Below are 13168 nucleotides of genomic sequence, written 5' to 3'. Positions count from 1 at the left end.
ACAACTAGATATGAAGAGAGAAAAACCTGGTTTTGATAAGAGTCTGGGCTGCTAACGCTGCATAACTGTATTACCCATTGATCTTGATGTACAAAAAAAGGTATGAAAGGCCTTTCTGGACAATAGAGGTTGGGCAAGTCACTAGACTGGTTTCCCCCGTGTCTCCTCTTTACTCTAATTTCTGGCTGAATTCCCATCTGGGGTGTGGAGGCTCACCATGTCTACTTACTTGTCCTGGCTTTTAAGATCCATGTGAGGGGGAGCCCAAGGTGGGGCACCCCCCACTATTCAAGAGGACGCTGGTGGCCTAACATAGATGGTGCAAGTTCCTTGTCTTGGAACGTTATTGGTTTTCCATGTAAACCAAGTTATTCAGCCTCTTTTCTCCACTAAATTTACCCACTATACTATTTCTTCCTAATCTCTTTTAATATTTCTAAATAAATAAGTTTTTTCCTTGCCTACGCTGTTCACCCTTCGAATTCCCTGGATCCATTGGGGCTTGACCCTGGCAAGTGGAGGCTGGTGAGCTGGTGAGCTGGTGAGCTGACGTCCACTCCACAGAGGGCAGCTGCTATCCAACCTGGGTTGCTGTCACAGCCCCCAAGTTGCCAAGAAATCTCAATTTGTCCTGTGCAAAGTTTCATAACCTTTAAACACTGGCTACTAAGTGCTGTTTGAAAAACACACTCAGTGATTAGACGTGATCTTACATCTACAGACGTAAGATCACCTTATGTAATAACTGAAAAGAATCGGAAAAAAATTTTTTTGAAGTTTTGATACTTTATTTTTGTTTGTTTGGGCCACATGGCATGCAGGTTCTTCCCCAGTCATGCAGGTTCTGTTTCTTGGAGACGATGCATCTCAGTGTTTGTATGCCATAGTAACGCAGCAGGGAGGGGCATACGGTCATCAAAGGAAAGTAGGAAGCAATTTAATTGCTATGATTTTTCCTTCTATTACCTCTGGATCCTGGCAAGTGATGGGGAGAAGGAGAAGAGTTTTCTGTTCCACGGCTGGGGGTCGGGGGTTGTATTGAGTGAAGACAGGAGACTTTGGGTATTGAGACAGTATTGGGGCGAGGAGAGGGTGAAATCGGAAAAGATATCGGTGGTGTTAGCGGAAGTCAAGTAGGTAGACTTCTAAGAAGTTGTAAATAGGTCACTGGCCTGGGCTGGGGGCTTCCTGCTCCCGCACTTTATCTGAAATCAAAGCCCCTCCCAAAGGTGATCTTAGGAGGCTCAACTCTGTAGAGGTTCCATCCCCAGGCAGATGTTGGTGGCTGCTGGTGACTTTGATGAGTCCCCCTCATACACACACGCACACACCCCAGCCTTCTCATCAAAGCCACGGAAACAGAAAGACCACGAAGAGAGTAAAGGAAACTCCAGCATGGGTGGAGGCTGGGCCCCTGGGGCTGTTTCTCCTCCTACCAGCCCAGCCAGGGAGGCATGAAGCTGGGTGCCCTTGGTGTGGGCAGAGTGGGGTGGGGGAGGCACCTGAGCCTTGGTCGCTGTATCTGGAAAGTGGGGGCAACAGCAACTCCTGCCCAGAGGTGCAGATGAAGATGCGACTTGCCACCTATGGCTGATTCACGTTGATGTTTGACAGAAAACAACAAAATTCTGTAAAGAAATTATCCTCCATTTAAAAAATAAATTTAAAAGATGTGACTTGCACAAGATGTCTGGGGCAGGGGACATGCCTGACAGATGCTCTCCTTAATATCTCTAAATGACACTCATGTACTTATGGATCTCTTCCTGCATACCAGGCACCATACCAAGTGGCTTTTTTCCTCATCTAATTTTAAAATTCACTGTTTCTTTCTTTTTTAAAAAAAATTTATTTATTTGGCTGCACTGGGTCTTAGTTGTGGCACGAGGGATATTTAGTTTCAGCACTCAAACTCTCAGTTGCAGTATGTGGGATCTAGTTCCCTGACCAGGGCTTGAATCGGGGCCCCCTGCATTGGGAGTTGCAGAGTCTTAGCCATTGGACCAGGAAAGTCTCTCCTCACCTGATTTCATCTTTACAATAATCCCAGGAGGTGAGAATCCTTGTTACCTAGTATTTCACAGATGAGGAAACTGGGCATGGAGAGGTGATGGGGTTTGCTCCTGTGTCACATGGCCAGGAAATGACAGAGTAGACTTGGAACCCAAGACCATCAGATGGCAAAGCCGGTTCCCTTCCCCCCTTTACCAGGCAACTGTGTCAACAATAGCAAGAGTGAGTCATTCTCTGGGGTCTGAGCTGTGATCCTAGGGTCCAGGGAAACCTTGCTTCCTGGGTCCATGCTCATTTGCATAAAACATCAGGTCTGTAAGCATATCATTACCTGTCCCTCCCCACACTCTTGGATGCCCTGTTACCCCAAGCTCCCAGCTGGCTGGGTAGAGTGCCAGTCTGTGCTGAATGTCGGCAAGAAGGGTACTGAAGTGTGTAGCCTCTGCTTTCTCAGGAACTGTGGATTTGAGGCGAGAGCACACCTGGGCACCAGGTCTCTGGCTTCCCTGCTAAACCTCCTGCATGGAGTTGGGTCAGCTGGGTTCAGAGTTCTCAGCTGTAAAAGTGACCTCTGTGGGTCATTCCATCTGTCCCTGGGCCTCCATGAGCCACCTGCCCCTTAAGAACTAGACAGACCAGCTGCAACGTTCAGCATTTATTTCCAAGGCCAGTGGTCCAAGGGCTACAGACTAAGTCTGGTCCTCACCCCAGGATGTGAGGTGGCTGGCTGTGGCTGGCTATGTGTGTTTGTCATTGTGAGGCTGTGAGTGTGTGTGATGGGTGTGACTGTGATGCAGCATGTGGAAGTCTGACATGGAAGCATCGCATCCCATGTGTCATACGTGGTGTGACTGTACGGCCCAGTGGGGGTGACGGGCTGTGATGATGACTTGTGTGTGACTGTGTGGTACATGGTTGTAATGCAGTGTCTGTGACTGAGGGTTTGCTCTGCCGTCTAGGACTTCCAGGTTGTGTGGGAATCTGATGTTTGGTGTGTATGCGTCTAAGGTTGTCAAGGAGTGGCTGAGCTTGTGATTCTCTGGGATGCTGTAGCTGCGATGACAGTGGATTTCTCTCACTTTTGCTACCTTTTCTTTCTCTTTCCTTTCACTCTTCATTTCCACCTTTTCTTTCTTTTTCTATAAATCCATCTTTCTTTCCTTCACCCTTCCTTTTTTTCTACCTTTCTTTCACCTTTTCTTCCTTCCTTTCCACCTTTATTTCGTTTTTGTCTTTATCTAACCATCTTTCTCTTCTTTCACCTTTTCTTTCTTTCCACCTGTCTTTCATTTTTCCTCCCTTCTCCCCCTTGCTTCTCTCACTCTCTCTTTCTCTTTTTTTCTTTTTCTCCCTTGAAACATCTTCTAAGTGCCTGTTCAGCAGCCTCTGACTTGGGTGCTGAAACAGCAGTGCTGGGTGTCAGCCAACCTGTGGATGATATACACCGGGAGCCAGAAACGAACCACAGAGGGAAAATTTACACCATGGAAATGGGTGTCCCCTCCTGGGACAGCTGTTTGTTGAACACCTCCCAGCACGTCCCTACGCCTGTTTCTCTGAGGGTAGCTTCGTGGCCAGGCTGTGGTGTGGCTGCAAGCCCCATGGGTGGAACTTGGGTCATGACTATGACCATGGGTAGGGCTGGGCTGGGCTCTCCAAGGTGGGTGAGTCTTGATGATAAATCCTCTCCACCCCTTACCAGACTTTGCCCACACTTGTGAGAGGGTAGAGGGTGTTAAGAAATTTTCTGTTCTCAGGCAACTCCCCGGACCCCCATGTCCCACTTTAATCTGAATCAAAAGTATAAATACAATTTCCTGTCTTAGCCAACCACCACCACCATCACCATGTCCCTTAGATCTGAATTGGAAGTATAAATAGCCACCCCTTACCCCTTCCTGAATATCAAGATCAGCTTTAGCCCCTGCCTGGGGGCTAACAGACCCCCTAGTGTTGTCCAGGCAGGGCCTGCAGTCTCCTTTGATCCTTCAGAGGTGCCTCCTGGTTCTTGGGGCAGCTGCATTCTCGCTAGTCCCCACTGAGCTCTCCACCTATCAACTTTGGGTGTCCTCCAGGCCCGCTCTAAAAACCTCCTGTTCTTCTGTGTCCAGAGGCATCCTCTGAGGTCTCTTACTTGTCGGAGACGTAGGTTGGATTAGCCCCGACCACGTCCTTCACACCATGAAGGCCCCGAAGTAGGAGCGTGTGCCGTCGTGGACTTGGATCACGCGCTCGCCCGGCATGCGTACCACCACCTCGTCCCCCACGTCCAGGTGGACCACTCCGCCCAGGAAGCTGCTGTCCCACCACACCTGGGAGCCGTCTGCTCGCCCGCACCACGACCGCTGGTTGACCAGCAGCTCCACCTCCTCGGGGTAGCTGGCGGTGCGCTTGTAGAGCCTGTGGGTGATGGGCAGGCAGCCGGTCAATCCCTGGGAGCAGCCCGTACCACTCAGCTGCACCTTGGAGTAGACGTAGTAGTAGCAGGCCTGGGCGACCACCAGGGCCCCATCCCGGTAGCTAAGGCCCCTCAAGAAGGCCAGGCCCAGTTTCGTCTCCCACCGCAGCGGGCCTTCCTTGCCAGTCCGGCTGAAGTCGGCCCCTGTGGAGGGAGACAGAGCAGGGCTGGTGAGCGCAGTTTCCTGCTCGCAGTGGGACCCCGGGCCAGGCGCCAGCCCTCTCTGAGCGCCACCTTGCTCTGTGCTGGGCTTTAAATGTGTGCACTCACTTCATCCGCACTTTATAGGCAGGGGAACTGGAGCACAGTAAGTGGCAAAATGACTTGCTTATCCTCCATCTTAACACTTTCACCCCCTTCTTGCAGGCGGGGAAACCGAGGCACAGAGCAATGCATTCGCCCAAACCGTCAGAAATTGTTAAGTGGCAGAACTAAGGATTTAAGCAAAACACATCATGGCCCAGCAGGTTATGACCTCTGTATGCCCCAGTCACCCTCTGGAAAATGGAGCTATGAATAGTCCTGGCTAAGGACTGAATGAATGAAGAGGTGGAAAGCCCATCACAGTGTGAGCCAGAAAGTAAGCACCCTACAAGGGTTTATTCAATAAATGAAATTAGAAATTCGTGGACTCAGGCAGTGTCTCTGCTCTGGGCAGCTTTGGAGAACTAATGAATAAAGGAGTACTCAGCCACCACTGGGGGGTCTGTCTGGTCGCCCCAAGACCCACTGAACCCTCTTACCCCTGCCAGGACTTGAGGGCCCCTCACCTGTGAGGTGTGCTGCTGGTTTGTCTTGCTTGGGCTTCTGCTCTGGAGAGAGAGAATCAGAGGTCAGAGGTGAAGGTTGTGGTGGGGGGTAAAGGGCCAGCCTCCAGAGGAGTCATCTAGTCCACCTCCTGGTGTCAACCTCACCCTTTCCAGAATGACCCAAACTTCTGCTTCTCCGACCAGGGGGAGGGGCTTCCGTGGGGCTTGGGCCAGTTGTGCAAATTGCATTGGGCAATGGACTGAGGGGGTGGGGGCAGCATGGGAACCTTACCATCCCCTCCTGGGGACCAGGACCCTGACTCACCTTGCAGCAGCTGCTCCCAGTGTTTTGCACTTTTGTCCTGAAAGTACAGAGCAGCCTTGTGGTGAGTATCTGTGGGGCCCATGCCCTGGTGTCACTCAGACTCGTGGCCAAGAGGCACACACAGACCACGGGCACAGACATCACTCTCCGTCGACTCCAAGGCCATGTGCACGCCCCACCCCTACTCCCTGCACCCAGCAGGCTCTTAACCAGCCAGGACCTCAGTTTTCCCCTCTTGTAAATGGACACATGGAAAATGCCTGGTTTGAATTCCCATGTGAAAAGTGTAATACAATGCCTGGCACAGAGCAAGTGGTATAGAAGTGTTTATTACATAAGTGCTAGGGAGCTCAGTCCCTGGATCAGGAAATGGCAACCCACTGGAGAAGGCAATGGCAATCCCTGGAGAAGAAAATGGCAACCCACTCCAGTATTCTTGCCTGGAGAATTCCAGGGCCTGGCAGGCTTCCATCTATGGGGTCACAGAGTCAGACAGGACTGAAGTGACTTAGCACACACACACACAGAAGATACACAGTCATCTGAATGGCTGGACACTTGTACATAAATGCAAACATGTGAATACAGACACATGGACACAGACCTGGACTCACTGACAAGACACACATGGAGGCAGATATATGGGTGCAGGGTTTACAGATTCACTTGGGTCTGCACATACAGAGACCCAGTAACAAAGACACACAACATCAATACACAGGCTTGGACGAGTGAGGAAGTGGCTGTGTTGGTACACGTGTGTGGGATAGCAGCACAGGTCCAAGTGGGCCTGTGGCCATCAGGTCCAGCCATGAGCAGAAAAAGGACCCGGAAACAAAAAAGGCCGAGACTGCATGGGCATGGCATGGGACACAGAGACCTACAGGTGTGGCCGAGACATCCGCGGTCATAGGAAACGGATGCAGAGAGGCATGCTCACAGACTGAGACAAGTGGCTTAGTGACAGCCCCGATAGTGGTGATCAGGGTACTGCTGGTAATGACTAGCTAGGTCAGGGGCTTCCACGGTGGTCCAGTGGTTAAGACTCTGAACTTCCAATTTAAGGGCGAAGGTCTGACCCCACTGCTGTGCGACATGGCCAAAAAAATTTTTTTTAATTAAAATATTTTTTAAAATGGTCAAACTGAGGAATCAGATAAATATTTTAAACAAACAACTAGCCATGTCAGGATGGCGGTCCTGGGGGATACAGACAACACAACTGTTTTATAAAACATTAAGCTTCCTAGAGGTATGTGTGCTTAGTTTCTTCAGTTGTGTCTGACTCTTTGCAACCCCATGGACTGCAGCCCACCAGGCTCCTCTGTCCATGGAATTCTCCAGGCGAGAATACTGGAGTGGGTTGCCATTGCCTCCTCCAAGGGATCCTCCCAACGCAGGGATCAAAATTGAATGTCCTGTGTCTCTTGCACTGGCAGGTGGATTCTTTATCACTGAGCCAGCTGAGAAGTCTGCTCCTAAACACCTAGGTTTTGTTAGTTCCCATCACTAGAAGTGCCGGGGTCCAGCCCCGGTGGATCCAGGGAATTCGAAGGTGGGGATGCAGTCGGCGTCTTTGGAAAAATACATATTTAATCACAGATATAGAGAGATTAGAAATGGATAGTGTAGTAGGAAGATTAGTGGAGAAAAAGAGGCTGAATAACTTGGATTACGTGGAATAGCATCCATGCTCCAGATGGGAATTCAGCCAGAAAAACAGGAGCAAGAAAGAAGCGACGTGGGGGAATCAGTCTTTCTGGAAACTGATCCGATTTCTTTATTTTTGGGTTTGCTTATATACCTTTTGTTACACATAGGGATGAATACAGTGTCATGCAGGAGTCAGCAGTCCTGACCTTTATCAAAATCAGGTGCTTCACATAAATGTATAAAAAAGGTACATCATCTTCTGGCCATGAGTGAGACCTGCTGACATTTTATGATCCTTTCTTTCTGATAACCAAAAAACTTATTTTTTTCCAAGTGTGTTTTTTCTTAAACCAGGCACCACCCTCCAAATAAAGTTGCATTCCTATAGGGTGAGGGTGTAGTGAGTTACAATCAAAAAAGGAATTTATTTAACCCAAGGTTAACATAATTACTCTTAAAGGTTAATACTTATTTCTCCTGTATGTTTAAAGGTTAATATTTATTTCTCCTATATGCTAGTTATATTCATTATAAGGGCAGGGAATATGGAGATTTAGCAGCAAACATCAACCCAACGAATGAAAATCCTTTCACCAATGCTCCCCTTAAGATCTGTTTAGTCTTAAGACAGTGATAAAGTAACATTTTTACATAACAAGGACACAGTGATTTATAACAAAGTACAGTGATCTATTACAAAAGAGAAAAATTCATTAACTCCAAAAGTCTAGTATTGCTAACCTTAAAAACTACTATATTTCCTTTTCTATATTCCAAATACATTGATTAATACATTCCCAGGTGCCTAAGGATATGGAGGCCTGGCGGCAATCATTGACTCAACAAGAAGAAAAAGCCCTATGCTAATTAAGACTCTCAAAATACTCCAAAACTCTCTGTGCTGTTTATGGTTAAGAGGTAGTAAACAATCATGTGGCAGGAGTATGGATAATCCTGTCACACAAGCTAGTCTGTCAGCAGAGAGGTTTGACCTGAGACATCCTTGTCCCACCCAGAGCAGGGAATTAGCAGCAATTATTGACACAACAAATGAAAAACCCTTCACCAATATAATTCTTAACCAACCCACTATACTAATAATTTCTAATTCCCCAAAACAATTTGCCTTTAGTAAGTCTAAAACATCTCGTGCCTCTCAGATTGGGAGGCTGTAAACAATCACATGTGGCCGGACGAACCTATACAGGTGGGCTAGATAACCTTCAGAGGAGTCCGTAAGCTGAAACACTCTTGTCACGCCCAGGAATTTTTATTGCCTTGGAGCTGCACGTTTACTCCTTCTCCGAGAGAAACGGTTATGGGGGAGAGCCCCCCGTAAAGTCAGAGGCGTGGGTGAGAGCATAAAACAGACTCTGGTTTTGGGGTTACATGCTCGGGAACAGGGGGTTTCCTGAGGCTTGATCACACCTTTGTGTATGCCAAGCCTCCTTCCTCATGACCTTTGCCATGGGCGGAGTTCCTCACGCTGGCTCCCAGCAAGAAGAAATTATAATTATGTGATGCCATTGCAGTATTTATATACAAGTCAATATGTAGTACACCTTAAACTTACACAATATGCTATGTCAATTATATCTCAATTTAAAAAAGAGTCAGTTCCCATTTATTGAATGGCTTCCTTGGTGGCTCAGATGGTAAAGTGTCTGCCTACAATGCGGGAGACCCGGGTTCAATCCCTGGAGAAGGAAATGGCAACCCACTCCAGTATTCTTGCCTGGATAATCCCATGGATGAGGAAGCTGGTAGGCTACAGTTTGTGGGGTCTCAAAGAGTCAGAAACGACAGAGCGACTTCACTTCACTTTGCCTGTGCCACACACACAATATTCTGTTTTATTCCCTATGGAGACTCTTATTATCATGCCCATTTCATGGATGAGGAAACTGAGGTTCCAGAGGTGAATTAGCTTGCCTGGGACTGCTCTTAGTCTGTCCTCCATCTTTGCACACACACGTACAGATGCTCAGTGACATTGGCTTGGAGATCCCCACCCCACCCCAGTGGTGCTTACCTGCAGGGGGCCGCTAACCGCCTCTAGGCGCCAGTGCAGCTGCAGCAGGAACCAGCCCTGGACAGCCAGTCCGGCCACCAACAACAGCAGCACGAGGCCCAGTCCCAGCTGGGCAGCACTGCAGGGCTGTCTCCTGCGGCTGTGCCCCAGCCTCCTGAATGGGATGTCTGTCTGTCCATCCACCGCGAACACTGAGGGCCTTGCAACTGTCTCTTCCATGCCTGAGTGGACGAGGCCCCAAGATGCTTTGGGTCTGGCTGGCCTGGGTGAATCCTTCAGGCCAGGAGGGAGGAAACCACGATTGCCCAACACGCCTGGGCTTCTCACACTGCCAGCAGGCACTCGTGGGTCCTGGGGCTGCGTTTAGAGCTGGGGCTCGGCCCCTCCCCTTCCCCCACATGCCCTCCTCTCCTTCCTGTCTTCTCCCCACCCCCAGGCTGGCCCCATCTCACTCACACTCAGAGCCTCTCACACTTTCCAGAGGCATCTGGAGACGTGACTCAGGTGGGGATGGGAGACAAAAAGCCCCAGCTTTCCCTTCTGATGGCATCAACCACAGGGTTGCCAAGTGTTTGCTGAGCACCTCCTGTGTCCCAAGTACTGTTCTAGGTTTGGGGGCACAGCTGTGAGCAAGAGAGACAGATGTCCGTGGTCTTAAAGCACTCCTATTCTAGCGGAGTGAGAAAGACCAGAGTAGTAAGAAAATACTATAGAGTGCTTGAAATGGTAATACAGCGATGGGAAATGCCCACAAAGAGTGGTTTGTGTGTGTCCCTGTGTGTGGATGTGATTATGTGTGTGCACGAGTGTGTGGATGCGTGTGTGTAGCTGCAAGTGTGCACCTATGTGTGTAGTGGATGCATGCAGATGTGTGCGGGTGCATGTGCATGCCCGTGCTTGAGTGCTTGTGTGTCTGTACACACTCCTGTGTGCACGCATGCAAGTTTGTGTGTGTGTGTGGTTTGTTTTTAAGTATTTATTTATTTATTTGGCTGTGCTGGGTCTTAGTTGAAGCATGTGGGCTCTTTGATCTTCGTTGCGGCATTCGGGATCTTTAGTTGTGGCATGCGACCTCTTAGTTGCAGCATGTGGGATCTAGTTCCCTGTCCAGGGATCAAACCCAGGTCCCCTGCATTCAGAGTGGAGTCTTAGCCAGTGGAGCACCAGTGAAGTCCCACTGAAACTCACAGTCAGAGGGTGGAGCTACTGTCCACTCAGCTGACTAAAGCCAAGTCCTGGGAGTCATCCTGGACCTCTCCTCCATCCTGTCATGACGTTCCACCCTCAGCAAGCCCTGTGGATTCAACCTCTGAACCAGATCCCAAATCCAGCCACCCATTTCCATCCCCACTGCTACCACCCTAAGTGCTATAGACTCTTTGTTCCCCAGCCCCTACATTGATATGTGAATACCTCCAACGTGATAGTACTTAGAGGTGGAGCCTTGGGGAAAGGCTAGGGCACAAAGTTGGAGCCCTCCTGAATGGGATTAGTGCCTTTATAAGGGGAGTTGTAAGAGATTTGCTCTGTCTCCCTCTCTGCTGTGTGGGGACAGAGAGGGATGGAGGGCAGGCCAGGAAGAGGGCTTGCTTTGGAACTCAGCCATGCAGGCACCCTGGTCTCAGACTTCCAGCCTCTAGAACTGTGAGAAATAGATGTCTGTTGTTTAAGCCACTCAGTCTAGGGTAGCTTGTTATAGCAGCCCCAGCAGACTAAAACACTAAGGGACCCATCAGTTTTTGCTTGGACTGGTACAGTAGCTTCCCAGCCGGATACACTGCTGTACCTCGTGCCATCTTATGATTCATTCTCAACCTTCAAGCTAGTATGGCCTTGCTTATTTGTTTCTTTTTTATTTCATTGTTGTAAATTCACACAACATAAAATGAACTGTTTATTTATATTAAATTTTTTTTTGACCTTGCTGGGTGCTCCCTGTGGCTTCTCTAGCTGCGGCTCTTGGGCTCAGTAATTGTGCACAGGCCTCTCTAGTTGCTGCTTGAGGGCTTAGCTGCCCTGAGGCCTTAGTTTCCTGACCAGGGATTGAACCTGTGTCCCCTGCAATGGAAGGCAGATTCTCAACCACTGGACCACCAGGGAAGTCCCAAAATGAACCATTTTAAAGCAAGCAACTCAAGTGCTATTTAGTACATTTAGAGCGTTGTACAACACTAGCTAGTTCAAAAGCATTTCAGTGTCTCAAAGGTAAACCTTATAACCATCAAGAAGTCATTCCCCAACTCCCCCATCCCCAGACCCTGGCAACTATGAGTCCACTTTCCTGCTCTATGGATTGACCTGTGTTGGACATTTCAAAAAAAAAAGAAAGAAAGAAACACACACTACGTGGTCTTCTGTGTTTGGCTTCCTTCACTGAGGATAATGTTTCTAAAATTCATTCACACTGTAGTGTGTGTTCAGTGCTTCACTCCTTGTTAAGGCTGAGTAATATTCCAGTCTGTAGATGAACCATATTTTGCTTATCCATTCACCCATTAATGGATATTTACATTATTTGCACCTTTTTGTTATTTTGAAAAATGCTGCTACGAGCATGTGTCTGCATGTGTTTGGGTTCCAGGTCACAATTCTTTTGGGTATATACCTAGGACAGGAACTGCTGGCACCAGCCTTAAAAAGAATTATAGTTTAATTTTTTGGTCACACTATGGGGCATGTGGGATCCTAGCACCCCAACCAGGGATTGAACCCATGCCCCTTGCAGTGCAAACGTGAAGTCTGAACCACTGGACCTCCAGGGAAATCCCCTGGCATCAGCTTTTAAACACTTAAGTCAGCTCTCATCTCTTCCATGTTTGTGTTGTCATTCAGCCACTAAGTTGTGTCTGATTCTTTGTGACCCCATGGACTGCAGCACACCAGGCTTCTCTGTCCCTCACTATCTCCTGGAGTTTGCTCAGACTCATGTCTGTTGAGCCAGTGATGCCATCCAACCATCTCATCCTCTGTTACCCGCTTCTCCTCTTGTCCTCCATCTTTCCCAGCATCAGGGAGTTTCCAGGAGTCAGCCCTTCATATCAGGTGGCCAAAGTATTGGAGCTTCAAATCATCATCAGTCCTTCCAATGACTATTCAGGGTTGATTTCCTTTAGGATTGACTGGTGTGATCTCCTTGCTATCCAAGGGACTGTCAAGAGTCTTCTCCAGCACAACAATTTGAAAGCATCAGTTCTTTGGTACTCTTCCTTCTTTATGGTCCAATTCTCAGTTCAGTTCAGTCGCTCAGTCATGTCTGACTCTTTGTGACCCCATGGATCACAGCACGCCAGGCTCCCCTGTCTATCACCAACTCCCAGAGTCTACTCAAACTCATCTCCATGCAGTCGGTGATGCCATCCAACCATGTCATCCTCTGTCATCCCCTTCTCCTCTTGCCCTCAATCTTTCCCAGCATCAGGGTCTTTTCAAATGAGTCAGCTCTTCACATCAGGTGGCCAAAGTATTGGAGTTTCAGCTTCAACATCAGTCCTTCCAATGAACACCCAGGACTGATTTCCTTTAGGATGGACTGGTTGGACCTCCTTGAAGTCCAAGGGACTCTCAAGAGTCTTCTCCCACACCACGTTTAAAAGCATCAATTCTTCTGTGCTCAGCTTTCTTTATAATCCAACTCTCACATCGATACATGACTACTGGAAAAACCATAGCCTTCACTAGATGGACCTTTGTTGACAAAGCTATGTCTCTGCTTTCTAATATGCTGTCTAGGTTGGTCACAACTTTCCTTTCAGGAGTAAGTGTCTTTTAATTTCATGGCTACAATCACCATCTGCAGTGATTTTGGAGTCCCCTAAAATAAAGTCAGCCACTGTTTCCCTTCTATTTGCCATAAGTGATGGGACCAGATGCCATGATCTTAGTTTTCTGAATGTTGAGCTTTAAGCCAGCTTCTTCGCTCTCCTCTTTCACTTTCATCA

The 13168-nt window shown here is 48.5% G+C and overlaps 1 protein-coding gene across 2 annotated transcripts; it reads right to left on the bottom strand.

Moving 5' to 3' along the window:
- Positions 1-766: 766 nt before the first annotated feature.
- Positions 767-9634, bottom strand: LOC138440996 (tumor necrosis factor ligand superfamily member 14-like). Of its 2 annotated transcripts, XM_069591330.1 has the most exons (4): positions 9231-9634; positions 5546-5582; positions 5242-5283; positions 767-4615 (listed from the first exon to the last, which is right to left on the bottom strand). In XM_069591330.1, the coding sequence occupies exons 1-4, from the start codon at positions 9447-9449 to the stop codon at positions 4188-4190; spliced, it is 726 nt and encodes a 241-aa protein (XP_069447431.1). In that variant the 5' UTR covers positions 9450-9634; the 3' UTR covers positions 767-4187. The 2 variants fall into 2 exon arrangements, with proteins under 2 accessions (XP_069447431.1, XP_069447432.1); XM_069591331.1 differs by lacking the exon at positions 9231-9634 and having other exon boundaries at positions 5242-5278; positions 5546-5764.
- Positions 9635-13168: the final 3534 nt, after the last annotated feature.

Source organism: Ovis canadensis, chromosome 5 (genome assembly GCF_042477335.2).
Source record: "Ovis canadensis isolate MfBH-ARS-UI-01 breed Bighorn chromosome 5, ARS-UI_OviCan_v2, whole genome shotgun sequence".
Lineage (NCBI taxonomy): Eukaryota > Metazoa > Chordata > Mammalia > Artiodactyla > Bovidae > Ovis > Ovis canadensis.
The sequence above is the reverse complement of the archived record's forward strand: the minus strand, read 5'-3'. Positions and strand labels throughout refer to the sequence as shown.